The sequence below is a fragment of the Botrytis porri genome (assembly GCF_014898465.1).
Source record: "Botrytis porri strain MUCL 3234 chromosome Unknown BPOR_020, whole genome shotgun sequence".
Lineage (NCBI taxonomy): Eukaryota > Fungi > Ascomycota > Leotiomycetes > Helotiales > Sclerotiniaceae > Botrytis > Botrytis porri.
In genome coordinates this window covers 494,195-507,746 of record NW_024066094.1, presented here as the reverse complement: position 1 = coordinate 507,746, position 13,552 = coordinate 494,195, and the positions used below count along the sequence as shown (strand labels likewise).

The following is a 13,552-nucleotide window of genomic DNA, read 5'->3' as shown; positions in this document are numbered from 1 at the left end:
AGAAGGAATCCAAAAGAATATGATTCAAGTAGCTTCGAAAAGTCATCCAAGGATTCACGTGATGAGGAGCGTAGAGTCTGGTCGAAGAAGTCCTCAAACCAGTCAAACTGTGAATAACTGGGGTGATACAAGTCTTTCATGATAGATCTGTTTGAGTTGAAGACCAGTATCTGGTAATGAAATATAAGGAGACCGAACATATCTTGCTCCGAGCAACAGGCACAGCAATGCTGAATAATAGGAAAATCGCAATCATTTCGAGCATTCTGTTCACTTCTTTTGATTGTGAAACACTGATATGTGGAAGCATGAGTGCATATGGTATTCAGAAAGACACTGAGTTTATTTTGGCTTGGGGTGGTGATGGATAGAAGAATTGGCGTGTCTTGATTTCTTTTATATGAGTATCTTATGGTATTGCGCTGTAGGGCGAGGCGGAACTGTAAGGATCCGCTAGTATCCTCTATGATATTGGTAGAATGTCAGTTTTAAGAATGATTTTTCCAAGGAAGCAGTAGAGTGAGATTCAATGCTGTTGATCTGACGCGGTAGGATGGTGGCCGTCCCTCAATACTCCAAAGGAATATACCCATGTGGAATTACAGTATAGGCGGTAGATATTTCACACTGAACACCCGATCAAACCTGTCAATCCAAAAATATGAATTCTAGGTATGCATTGAACTTCTGAATATGTGACAATGAACTGAGCTCACGTTCAAGAATTACTCACAAGGTTTTATGGCATCGAATGGGGCATTCTGAAGGAACGGTGATATAAGAAACCTATAAATACCTCTGTTGTGCAGTATCTTTCCTCACAAGTATCCTGATTCCAAAGACTGTGCAAATTTTGAATGAATGTGTATCCGAGAAACTTATCTAGATCGTCCTCCAAGTCATCGACATTAGAAATATGCAATAATGCGCGGCTATCTTCCGATAAGGTGAAGTTGATCTGAAGCGAAAGATCGAGAGCGGCTATCACCTTCACGCCATGAAATTCACTCACTCGATTCACTCAAATTTCACCAAAAGACCAGAATCATGTTTCCAAAAATAGTTGACTCAAAACAAGGATAGAAAATGCCATTCATACGGTCTTCATCGAAGTTATTTATACCATGTCAGTCTCCTTCAGCTACAAAAGCACATGAACACTCTGCCGACTTCCTACGAAAAGAATAATCTTCCCACTCACAAAGATTTCGCAACGGTTCCTCGTTGCCCTTCGATCTGATCCTTTCAGAACCCAAGGAATCAGCTTTTAAGCACCATCACTCTATAACAAAGGGCATCAGATCACTCCAATGGAGCTACCAAGACACGATTCGAGAAGTCTTTCCAATCAAAAGGATTTACCTTCAGAAAAAATGCACCAAAGCGGGTCAGGTTCTAGGAATATTTCCGGTCAACAAGACGCAAATTCTCCTGAAGACGATGTGATTATGTCTGATGAGAACTGGAGCCATGTAACTGAGAGTGAAGATACATATATGGGCGATGACTATTACACAGATGGGACTCACACCGGCGACACTACAATCTATCGTCCATCTTCAGGCCTTGCGCTCCAGGAATCAGCTCCTGTGAAAAGCTTCGCTCCAGCTCAGGCCCCCCAAAAACGATACGTACCAGCTCCACGGCGTTATAGAGGAGTTCTTGATCCATACGAGGGCGCAGAAGATGCCGCATTTTTTGCCCACGCAAATACACGGTATCAGCAGGGAATACGGGAGGCACTGCGTAAAAGTGAGGAGAAATCTAAAGAGGAGACTTCTAGGTCTGCGAGGAAGGAAAATACCGCTTTGGCCGCAGGAACGAATGCAGCGGCTGCTGCTACTGTTGGGGAGAAAATCAATTTTATCGATCTCTTGTGGGGTGATGCTTAGGGAAAGCTTGGGTATGAGGTTCTATAGAAGTCTTGAGTGGTCGAGTCGTTGAGATGGAGATAACCATCCTTGGTGGTTACTGTGTCTGTTAAGTGGGATGTTCCGCAACTCTCACCTCGTAGGAGTCACAATTGGTGCAATAAAACTGAACAATTACGATCTTGGTCCGCGCTCTTGCAAGTAGCTTCGCAAAATACTGTATATTGGAGGATGAGTCACTTCTACATGTCAGCCTGGGCTATTCATCTAATTCATCCTTTGCCAAGAGCATCAGAATGCGTGATTGAGAGTAGTTGTTTTTTTATAGTCAAATTCAAATTGTTAATTTTCATGACTTCGATGACTTTGGGTGTAAGAATTAGGGTTATTCATAGTGGGAAGTTCTGTAACATCGTTTTTAATGATTCTTGTCTAACTATTTTATCATAATGTAACTTTTTGCTTTTGCTCTTTGCCTTTGTATTTCGTAGTAGAGTGAGCATCACCCAAAAATTCCTTGGCTATTTTGATTTTGATAGAGTAAATTTTTTCCATTTTCCCCCTAGCAATCAATAAGAGACAGTTCTCATGTTATTACGGCTTGATTGTTTTCCTTTGGTCCCCCTGAATAACCTAGCTATGCTGGAGTGAAACCCGAGCCTAAGAACGTCGACACCAAAAGAAGAAACAAGCGCATCAAAGAACTCTACGCTATTATTTTCGGAGACATCAAGCTGAAATCCAAACTTCAGAAGCCCAGCAGCATATTCCCATTCATCAATTGCGACCCGGAGAATATCAAACATTTGAGCGAGAATCATAGGGAGTGCTATAAATTGATCAGCGATTGTGAGTAGCCATTAATCATATTAAATTCTTCCAACTTCAATCTGCACGCTACAAATCATCATTGACGAGATTAAAGCTAACCAAATCTTCCACTTGCTCGAAATATAGGGTTTCAGCCAATCCAAAATTTACGAGATAATCTCGAATGGGAGGAGATCTTTGACCACCGCAAATCTCACTTTTCAAATTAAATAACTCAAAGCTTGGGAGGAATTCAAGCAAAATATGCCAGATTCTTCCATGTAATTGCCACGATGAACGAAGTGAAGGAAACTGCCGCGGCTGCTGCGACTGAAGGTATTACTTTTGAAGAATTCACTAATAGAGCTGCTGTCGTTGGGTTGCACAACGAAGCTGATGAATGCGAAACTATGGCTGCCGAACTCATTGCTGCTGGGGCTCAGTTGCGTGTTCTCGCATCTCGGTATGGAGGTTAATACAGATATCAAGTAAGTTTGATATACTTCAGTTCTACAGTGTTGAACTGACTGGCAACCTAGCTTTCAATGATATAGACAACGGATCTTCCAGCACAAATAGGGATAGGACAAAATAATACTGGTAATCGTCAGTATCAAGCTTAAAGTTGATATGTTGTGTGATAGCAGGATCAAAGTGCCCATGGAGGATGATTCAATGCACCTTGTCTATCTCGATGGGCTGGATAAATCTTACTACGACTCCTATTACGTTGTCCCTTGACGTTCAATAATTTTGGCCAGGACTCAATGTAATATTGTCAAGTTGTTTCTGGGGTTGCCATGGCGTTTAGTTTAAAGCATCACGAGTAGTTTAGTTCGCAAACAATCATCAAATCAGTTAACTTATGGTTCTGACTCTAGAATATGCTTTTCAATGACTACTGAATGTATTGAATACTTCCCAAGTTTCATCTTGATAAAATCTGTGAGTGAATCTCGATTATGCAAGTCTAAATGCGATTGTTCCTGTGATACAATACTTCCCACCATGTAAATAAAATATACTAGACTCATCTCCTACATTTCGCACAATACCGAGTATTGAAATCATTTCGCTAGCAAACAGCTAGACATAATTTCATGACAGGTCCAATTTAATTGGTTCACTAGCCGACCCCTGAATGCCAAAGCAGGCTTTACACCCCACCTCCACCCTACAAGGAACTCATCCATCTAGATCACCAAGCAAACAAGATCAATTTTACCAGAAGACAATAACACAATGGCAAGAGTCAGAGCAAAAACTACAATGAAGCGCACCCCATTACCTGATCAAAGAATGGCCACTACCAAGGAACCCACCATCAAATCTTCCAACTCCAAGTCCACCGCCGAACCTCGCAAATTCAAAATGAGCGCTGCTTCTCGAAGAATCTTCTCTATCAGTCAACAAACAGTTGTTAGCAGACTCAAGGCACAGGTAAAGAAAGACAGCAACAAGAAATCCACGTCCACTCGTACGACCGTCGAATCTCTTGGAAAGAAATCCCAAAAAGGTCGCGAGCATCCTTGGCTTGAGCTTCCCAAGCCCGAAGATCTCCTATATCAAGATGAGAAGAATGTGGAATACTATACTCATTACTACAACTGTAAGTATCAAATGATCTCTTGTCATGTTATCCTCTTTCCTAATCATGTCAGAGCTACTTGGCGACACTCGATCGGGAGAAACTTACTAAATACAAATTATTCTCATGTAGATTACGCACCTCTTCAAGACTTAAAGAAGAAGGAGAACATGACATGGAACGCTATTCTAGCTATTCACGCAGAGCATTTCCCCGGCAGAAAAGTCCCCCCGAGCACAAATGCGCTTTCCGACCGCGCCTGTACTTACTATCACAAATTATGTGTAATCTTGGAGGCTGAGAAAGAGGCCGTTGCTTTAGCAGAAGATACTGAAAATCCTGAATTTGTCTTTCCCGACGAAGAGGATGACGAAGATGAAGATGATGAACACAATGAAAGGGCTCTAGAGGGCCAGGCCAAGTGAAGGACAAGAGGAGAATAATAAAAGCGCACTACGAAGTATTTCACATATTCCTCCACTGTTTAGACTGTCAACTAACCTTTCAAATCAGTACGTAAACTCCGCGAAGACAAAGTCACCCATCGATAATCGGATAGTACGACGCAGACAACTCTGGTAGTTGTTCGCCGCGGGGTTTCGCTTGATGGCGTAGTACGAAGGAGGTACGACAACGGTACAATGGTTCATTTCGATTTTTTTTTATCAACATGGAGCATACGGTATCTAGGTTACAGTTAGCTACCTACTAGTTAATGATGACGAGATAATTCATGATGATGCTCTGGGGCACATCAATCTAGGAATATGATGAATGAATGACCTATTACAATATCATCATTGTCCTCTGAGATCACTATGGATTCTTTTGTCTCGAATATGATGTTTATCAGAACTTTCTGGAAATACCAGACTCATCTCTCCAATCGCCCATTCTTTCTCATACAAAACAAGGAAGCGTTACGACTTGTCCACACCCGCACTTAGATATCAACTCAAACCAAACCAATATTTGAGACCTTTGATTATTATCAAACACCGGGAGGTTGAAAAAGTCGTTTGAGAATATTATCATTGCTATGCATATTTTTCCCGAAACAAAATTTAAGTTTCCGTTCAATGTGAGACCTCCAAGATGTAGTTCATCAAGGCATCTCACGCCTGGACTATAATACTGAACTATGAGTATCCTGTGAATCATGCGCATCCTCCATTCCCTTACTCTCATTTATCCGCAAACCTTTTTTGCCTTTGTCTACTCCCTGGGAACCATGCTCCAACTTTTTCAACTCAGTTCTTCGCAATCACATTGATCAATTATCTTTCCTAAACCACATCTACTTTCGTGACTTCCCCTCATGAAGTCTAGAGTCCCTGCCGTTTAAAGAGTGTCAGATGTGACAATTTCACTTACTGACGTACCATCCGTAGAGTGCTCTTCGCATGTATGGTCGACTAGAAGGTTATAAGTCATTGTATCACAAGTCCATTCAGAGATGAACTCACAAAATCCACGTTGAAACCCTCTCAATTTTTTGGCTCTACCATAAATGTTTGCGGTTTCATCCGAAGCAAAGAAGCAACGCTGTTTTTTGAATCCAATCAATGTAAAGCATGCATCCAATTCTTGTTCCGTCGATAAGATTAAATCTCGATCTTGATCCGTGGAAATATTCAAATATTTCTCTTTGGAGGGCTGGCTCAATTCTACCAATGTAAGACATGCCGCCATCATTTCCTCTTCGAATGTATTCAAAAAGAATACAGTACCGTAATGATTGAATGTTTCGAAATTCTTTGCAGATGCAACACCATTTTGACTCTGTGACTGATCATCTAGAATTCGTCCAACTCTCAATTCATTTACGCCCCACCTCAGACTATTCTGAGTAAAGGCGTTGTACCCATCGAGCACCGACTCACGCCACGCTATCATTGAGTCGAAACAGATGAACTGCGTTTTCTGCAAGCGAGGGACATTCGGTTGATGTCCCATAAAGCTTTCATAATCCTCAAAGCTAGGATGTGTTGCAGGCGAGTGACGATGTACTGCAGGTAGGGCTCGCTGCGTTGTGTTCGAAGAACGCCCACGCTCACGTTTAGAATCAATGGGTTCCAGTCCGAATTTTGGTGGATGGGAGTCGATCGTTTTTCTTCCATTCTTTATTAGAATAGTCAGTTACATCCTCTTTTTCAAAAAGATGAATGGTCACTTACACTCTGGGCATTTTTCTTTACTTCCAACTCTGTGGATTTCACTGAAGTATCCAGCCCATCCGAAACAAGTTTTGTGGTACGATTTTTCTAGGAAATAGGTGTCGGCATGTTGACTCAAAGTATCGCGAGTCTGTGTACCTTTTTACTGGCAGCTTTCTTTCCCGTCACAGCTCCCCAAAATTCATCTTGGGAATCAACTTTCTCTGGCGATTCAGTCGTGGAATAAGGCCTGGGAAAGTTATAAACAAATCAGACTCTGTCTTGGACTAAGGAGAAACTGATGTCCGATGAAATTAATCAAGGCTTACATTCTGATTCAAGCACTTTGCCTGACTCTATAGTCTTGAGATTGATAGGGCTGCTATCTTTAGTCTGTGACAGAGGAATTGATAACTGTAATTGAAACAATGGAAGAATGTTTTTATCAATGCTAACTCGATGAAATCGGCGTCGAGAAAGAGAAGTGTTTCATGGGGAGAGGTTCTCGTGTAGAAAAATTGATATGGTTATGCTCTATTGACTGTCGAAAGAAAGAACATTCCAAGTGAAGCGTTACTTCCTCCTTTCACTTCAGCCATAGTCACAATTAACCCAGCATCCCTTCGAAGGCAAAACTTATCGACAGATATCTACAAACGAGCAACCGTTCGTGTCAATAATGAAAAAGATCATATTCTCAAGGTACAGACGTGGCATCAGACTTTGAATTTACTAAACTTCCATTGCGCACTGTTTCATCATTTCTTCACCTTCATGACATCTTTCTTGCTCTCGTTAGCACTCCAGTGCAACCACCACTCCACGGCCACCATATGCAGTACCATTGCCAGCCAACCTGAAGTTCCAAATACCATAATGATTGTCATCGTCATACGTTCTGGCGGGTAGTATCCAAGTCGAACTGGAATGTGTACTTCATGTGTTGATAGCCCCAACAATGTATTCTCACATGCAGGATAGTTTTGTGAAATAAGCTCAAGGGGGTGCGAGTGAGTGGTATATAATTCATGGAGAATGGAACATGTGGTGACGGAATAAAAATCGCGGGTGTGTGGCGAAAGAATAAATCGGGCAAGGAAGAACATGAACACGCGCATAGTGAAGATCTGAAGAGTTTTTAGTTTCTGACAATAAGAATGATAAAAGATATGAGCTCGATTAAATCTTGGGCCATAATTGAGAACGAACGCAGAGAGGAGGGAATAAATGTTTCGACTTACACAACCTGTCCACCCCCAAGTCCTGATAGCCCAAACTCGATGCTCTGCAACTCTTTTCTGTCTAATTGCAACCCAGGATTTAATTAATGCAAAAAATACCGTGACACCAAGTGTATAAACCCAGATTCTAGTTTCGAGAGTCCCTCCGAATGAATTATGAGCAATCCCAAAAGCACCTTCTCGTGTGATTAGCAGAAGTAGAAAAGGAGGGTAAGGGTATCATCAACATGTGTTGCCAATAAGTAGCATCAAGAACAAAGCTCTTCCTAAATATTTATGTAGATCCATATACTTCCTCCTTACTATCGGAAGAAACTGAAGCGGAAGAAGGGTTCCAGCAGCTAGATTCGGTGTTAGCTGCGATCACTTTGATCTCGGAGTTGCTTCTGCAATGTTTGTAGCGATATTATGCATTGCATTGTACACCTCAAGCCTCACACACTATATATCCGCATCATGAAAGAAAGAAATGTTGTTAATCAGGCATACGTAAAACGCTCCACAGATGAACTTCCTTCCCCAACCTCATCAACTGTTCTCTGAAGTCTATGAACTCGAGTGAAAATCTAGGACGTAACCTCCCTCCAAGGACAAAAGATTGCTGCGAAAAAGAGAAAATCGAGAATGTGACGGTAAAAAGAAGAAAGTAGATGAGAGACTTTGAATACGTGAAGCCAGTGAGTTTCGGAAGAGACATTTTGTTGGGGATGTTGAGGTGAGCTAGTGATGTACCAGTCTGATAATAATTGAGAAACTTTTTGAGTGGAAGTTCTGAACTGCAAAGTACAATAGCGACCGTGTCGAATAAACAAGGAGTGATAGCTGGCGTGAATATTATCTTATATAAACCAATATGTCCATCGTCGACACGTACAGTTTCACCGGAGTACAGAGAGACGTATCTTTTAGCTCGAGGAATTAAGAAGTGGCCCGTGCATTTACACATCTCAGTCACAATTTCGAAATGATATAAGAACGAGCAACTATCATCCTTCGTCTTGTACTTCTCAATGGTGTGTGTTAGATTGAGGACTTCTGTTCTTGAGAATCTTGCTTGCCATCAAACTTAGTCGATATTATCTTACTTGATATACGCCTGGTCCAGAGGCAAGACCCTTGGTGACAGGAATAGTCGCGAGCTCTGGGGGACAATGCAGATGGCAGTTATGATTGAGGTGCATGAGTGTAGATTGAACACCCTTTGCAGAGATATCTAGATACCAGCAAGTTTTTGCGTTGAGATTGATTGATTGATTCGGTTTCACGTGATCTACACGTGACAAGAGTGCTAGCGCATATGAAAACCTCACAGTCCTTGAGCGATTTTCTTGGCTCCATCAAAAATCGTCTAAGCCGCACGCAAGTGTAATGTGTACGTACGGGAAAGAAATTTCCAACTCGCGTGCACCTTCAAATTTGAGGATGGAAATGCAACAGTAAGGTTACAAGAGTTGCTCTGCCCAAGCCCATCAGAAGATTCCGGATAAGCTTTTCATGCCTCTCGGAAACTCGGAAGTCACGTCAATTCTCATCGTCATTCGACTGTTCGGTAATTGATATTCCATGGCAGGTACTTCGTACACATTTAAAAAAAAAAAACTATATTTGGCACGTTGTAATGGAGCAACAACAAGCCAGGTTCTGATGCACAAACCAACACATGTTTTCTTTGTTGGCTTCGTATATCTTCAATCCACTTCCCCTTATAGATTCTCCCTAAGGAAGCACCTTGTTCCGCTTAGTTTCCCGAGATTGGTTATCCAAGCCGAAGAGGACGCGAATCTTGGTGGTTGTCGGAAATTAAGGAGATTGAACGATACGAGCGGAGAGATCGGATGAACCGTTGAAACTTCTAACCCACATTGTTCATTGATCACGACTATACAACTCGGCAACTTCAATTGCTACGAAGCACTGAAGATATGTTCGAATTGTAACTAATAATGTGATTGAACTCTCCTTCAAAGTCTGAATCGATTTTGATAGTCAATACCGAAGGCGACATGGAAAGATTGGGCTTGTTGTGGACCATATATCTATCTATTTATGGATCATCATATTGCAAGGTTACTCCATAACTTTAAGAATTAATCGTATATCCACCAGCTCCACCAAACAAAGTATACACGATGTCAACGATGGCCTGTCCAAGTGGGTTAGTGCCATAAATTTTCTTATTTCTATTTGGCATTCCCATGTTCATTTTTATCGTTCCCTCTATACCTTTTTTCTCCTTCCAACTTATCTTGTCTGTCGTTTCCAGTCGAATATTGCAACTAAAAACAACTACTTTCGTTAACATAATCCGGCATTCCTTGCCAAAATGAGGACTACTGTTTCTTCCATTATCAACTTGGGTTTCTTAACTCTGGTTGCCGCTCAAAGCTCGAGTTCCAGTGCTACATCGTGTGTCTCCTCTTACCAATTGTGTTTGGACGAGGGCGGAGCCGACAACACATGCCAATCTAATAACGCAAAGTGCAAAAACGTATGTGCCGATAGCTATGGCTCGTGTCTTTCGTCGTCAAATACATCATCATGCATGAGTACCTACAATCTTTGCTTGAACGACTTCACCATATTCACCACACCAGAGGATTCGGCCGGGAAGGACTGTGCATCTCTTTTTTCGGCTTGCCACGACTCGGGAGAGGCAGATAATACCTGCAACAGCTATGCAGCTCAGTGTAGGGTTCCTTCACATGATAAGATTGTTGTTGGAATGGACGACTAACAAAACCAGGCAAGGACAAATGTAGCACGATTTATGCCACAGCCCTCACTAGTGGATCTTCAGACTCGTCGGCAGCCAGCACGCAATACAATAATTGTCTTGATTCTTTCAGTGTCTTCTCTACTAGAGAATCTTCATCTAATCTCGATTGGTAAGTGATATCAAATCAGACATCATGAATTTCTTTTCGCTTCTTCGTTCCCCAATTCCGACTTGGTGATTATGTTCTACCTTGCTTGTTACGCTCCAGTACCTTGCAGCGCAACTTATGCCCCTTGTTCCCCCAGAAATTTTGCTATATGAAAAAAATACTAATTTCTCCATCTTATAGTGTCTCCCAATTCTCGGCCTGCAGAGCCAATGGCACCGCCGATAACACATGTAATTCTTACACAGCACAATGTAAAGTGAGTACCATCATTTCTTTCACGTGAGCGATGTCTACTGCGAACTCCCTTTCTTTCTCAATGTTGTGTATCCACGACGAGCTCAAAACTCTCATTTCAATCCACTTCTTATCGTTCCCCCCACCTTCATCTTTTTCCTGTCCTTTCATGTTGTTGTTTAGAAATCTCATTTGAAGATTCAAATCACGTGTGGACGTGAAGGGTACCGGTTATCGCGGAAAATCATGTGGCACAGGCAGTTGTCCTCCTCACACCCCTCATCCCTTCTATTCTGTAGCCAAAGCTCCTTCTATTATCGTTGCGAGAACCTATTAGAGCTAAGCAGTTCTATAACCTTTTCACTCAACCCGACCACACCCTTGTTGAGATTCGACGTTTTTTAAGACCAATGACTAACTCGACGTTTGAATAGGACAAGTGCAGTGGGATCTATGGAATCTGCCTTAGCAGTGGAAGCGCTGATGATTCGTTATGCATGAATCAGTATAATAACTGCTTAGACTCCTTCACGCCTTCAACTGCCCTGGATTGCGTCAGCAGTTTCACATGTAAGCTCAATTATTGATTGCTTCCATGATAGTCACCTATACCCAGCCGCACAAATTTTCCGGATAGGCAATTACTAACTCCAAATCTTTACAGCATGTCGAAATGCAGGTGGCGAATCCAACACATGCGCCTCCGAATCAGCAACTTGCAAGAACGACGCAAGCATCAACTACTCCACATGTCTTTCCAGCGGTCAAGCTGATGAATCAGCATGCTTGAAACAATACGATTCAGCTCTCGTCCAATTCAACACCACCACCTTGGTGAAAAATACAGACTGTGTTTCCAGATTCACCGAATGTGAAAATAAGGGAAATGAAGACAGCTTATGTCAAAGCAATAACGCCGATTGCAAGGTTCGTAAAGTTCCTTAACCTTTGCTCTCTGAAAATTCCTTTCTATTCTTCGACATCAGCCGAGGCTATTACTGACACCAAAATCTTAATGCAGACCGATTGTTCCACATCATATTCCACTTGTCTCAGTTCGGGTGACCCAGCTCTTTACGCTCCTTGCTTGGAACAGTACAACTTCTGTCTTGTGACTTTTGCCTGGGAAACCGCCACTCCCACTACTGGGCAGGATTGTGTTTCCAAGTATATGTCATCTACCGGAGAAGACAATGCTCGCAATGCTGAGGCAGCCCAATGCAAATCGTAAGTATCAAACTTTATGGTAATCTTAAGCCACTGGTCACTGACTCTCCGGTTCTTAGTGCGTGCTCTACAAGTTTTTCAACCTGTCTGAGCTCCGGTGACGAATCCCTCGAAGCGCCATGTCTCATGCAATATAACTCGTGCCTAGTCAACTTCAATTCCACCATCGCGACTCCCGATTGTGCTACTAGTCTCCTTTCTTGCGACGATGCTTCAAACTCCTGCGCTGCAAATGCAGCCAGTTGCAAAAACACGTGCTCCGTGGCTCTCGATATCTGTCAAAGTTCTGGAGATCCAGCCCTCACTGCAGGTTGTCAGAAACAATACCAGTCTTGTCTTGTTTCCTTCACATCCGCTACTGCTGCCATCGGAGAGGATTGTGTGGCTTCATTCACTGAATGTAGAAACAACGGAGGGGCTGACAATACTTGTTCTTCGGTAAGAAAAAGTCTCGTGAGAAATCTTGATTGCGAAACACCACTAACATCATCACAGGAAATGGCCAGTTGCAAGAACAAGTGCAGCTCCGTATACGATATCACCGGTACTTCCGCCGACAACTCAACTGTTACTGCATCCCAAGCCCTTCGACTCTATGACTCCTGTCTTGTATCTTTCTCCTCTAACGAGACCACTCCTACTGGTCAAGATTGCTCTTCCAAATACTACGCCTGTTCCCTCGCTGGTCTCGAAGCTCCAAACGCCTGCAATTCCGACTACGCAACCTGCAAAAATGACTGCGCCGTTATTCTCGACACGTGCCGTAGTTCCGGAGACGAATCACTCGTGAGCATGTGCGATAGTTTGTACAACGGTTGTTTGGATCCTGTTATGAGTAGCAACATCACCACGAACGCGACGGTTGCTATTAATGCTACAGCAACTTATGTCTTGCCTACCAAATCCGCTTTCTTCAATTTGACCGGCGCATACTCAACAATTGTTAGTAAAGCGAGCACTTCGACTGCGAGTGCATTTATTAGCGGGGCTCCATCGAGTGCCACAAACGGTACTGGACATTACACCCAAGCTACATTAGCATCCACTGCTGCAATCTCGACCGGTGTCAGTTCTGGATTTTCTCTTCCAGTAGCTACTATTTCGGTCAGCTATCCATTGAGCAATGCCACCTCTACATCAAACATCATTGTTTCCGCAAGCACCACTTCTGAGTCCGCTATCACGATTGAGACTGGAAAATCGAGTGCAGTAGACAGAGCGGTTGATGGGAACACCAGCGATGAAAGCGCTGATGATGATACATGCGAGACTTAAATCCATAGGGTGATATTCGCTATGGCATGTGTAATATATTATGAAGGCTATAAAATAGCGGGATGATAAAATTGTTGATTTAAGTGGGGGGTCTTTTATGTCGTAGTTCGAAGAAGGTTAATGATAATTTTTGATTACACCTACTGAAGTGATTTTTCTTCTTCGTTGCTGTGAAAGTGCGTGTTACGAATTACTCCTGATATGATTTATGTAATCAATGACGTGGAAGAGGGAAGACCGAAGGTCTGGAAAATAAACAATTACA

The 13,552-nt window shown here is 42.5% G+C and overlaps 6 protein-coding genes across 6 annotated transcripts; 4 read left to right on the top strand and 2 right to left on the bottom strand.

Annotated features, from left to right (window-relative positions):
* Nucleotides 1-1,310: 1,310 nt before the first annotated feature.
* EAF01_011284 (uncharacterized protein) lies at nucleotides 1,311-1,892 on the top strand (the record flags this gene model as incomplete). Its single annotated transcript, XM_038919541.1, has 1 exon — nucleotides 1,311-1,892. The coding sequence occupies one exon, from the start codon at nucleotides 1,311-1,313 to the stop codon at nucleotides 1,890-1,892; it is 582 nt and encodes a 193-aa protein (XP_038765055.1).
* Nucleotides 1,893-2,974: 1,082 nt separating this feature from the next.
* Nucleotides 2,975-3,276, top strand: EAF01_011283 (uncharacterized protein; the record flags this gene model as incomplete). Its single annotated transcript, XM_038919540.1, has 2 exons — nucleotides 2,975-3,144; nucleotides 3,198-3,276. 2 exons carry the CDS (start codon nucleotides 2,975-2,977, stop codon nucleotides 3,274-3,276), a joined length of 249 nt encoding a protein of 82 aa, XP_038765054.1.
* Nucleotides 3,277-3,923: 647 nt separating this feature from the next.
* Nucleotides 3,924-4,694, top strand: EAF01_011282 (uncharacterized protein; the record flags this gene model as incomplete). Its single annotated transcript, XM_038919539.1, has 2 exons — nucleotides 3,924-4,290; nucleotides 4,402-4,694. The coding sequence occupies 2 exons, from the start codon at nucleotides 3,924-3,926 to the stop codon at nucleotides 4,692-4,694; spliced, it is 660 nt and encodes a 219-aa protein (XP_038765053.1).
* Nucleotides 4,695-5,431: 737 nt separating this feature from the next.
* On the bottom strand, nucleotides 5,432-6,225 carry EAF01_011281 (uncharacterized protein; the record flags this gene model as incomplete). Its single annotated transcript, XM_038919538.1, has 2 exons — nucleotides 5,432-5,684; nucleotides 5,736-6,225. 2 exons carry the CDS (start codon nucleotides 6,223-6,225, stop codon nucleotides 5,611-5,613), a joined length of 564 nt encoding a protein of 187 aa, XP_038765052.1. The 3' UTR covers nucleotides 5,432-5,610.
* An 815-nt stretch (nucleotides 6,226-7,040) lies between these two features.
* Nucleotides 7,041-8,612, bottom strand: EAF01_011280 (uncharacterized protein; the record flags this gene model as incomplete). The annotated part of the gene is made up of 4 exons (XM_038919537.1): nucleotides 7,041-7,552; nucleotides 7,667-7,842; nucleotides 7,894-8,007; nucleotides 8,156-8,612. The coding sequence occupies 4 exons, from the start codon at nucleotides 8,610-8,612 to the stop codon at nucleotides 7,184-7,186; spliced, it is 1,116 nt and encodes a 371-aa protein (XP_038765051.1). The 3' UTR covers nucleotides 7,041-7,183.
* A 1,245-nt stretch (nucleotides 8,613-9,857) lies between these two features.
* On the top strand, nucleotides 9,858-13,525 carry EAF01_011279 (uncharacterized protein). Its single transcript, XM_038919536.1, has 8 exons — nucleotides 9,858-10,353; nucleotides 10,410-10,551; nucleotides 10,732-10,807; nucleotides 11,220-11,355; nucleotides 11,450-11,712; nucleotides 11,807-12,012; nucleotides 12,072-12,450; nucleotides 12,508-13,525. The coding sequence occupies exons 1-8, from the start codon at nucleotides 9,990-9,992 to the stop codon at nucleotides 13,285-13,287; spliced, it is 2,346 nt and encodes a 781-aa protein (XP_038765050.1). The 5' UTR covers nucleotides 9,858-9,989; the 3' UTR covers nucleotides 13,288-13,525.
* Nucleotides 13,526-13,552: the final 27 nt, after the last annotated feature.

Coding starts and splice junctions, on each gene's coding strand:
- EAF01_011279 (XM_038919536.1), top strand. CDS start 9,990: ATGAGGACTACTGTTTCTTCCATTATCAACTTGGGTTTCTTAACTCTG. Junction 11,356..11,449: donor TTGCGTCAGCAGTTTCACAT/GTAAGCTCAATT, acceptor AAATCTTTACAG/CATGTCGAAATGCAGGTGGC. Junction 11,713..11,806: donor GCAATAACGCCGATTGCAAG/GTTCGTAAAGTT, acceptor ATCTTAATGCAG/ACCGATTGTTCCACATCATA.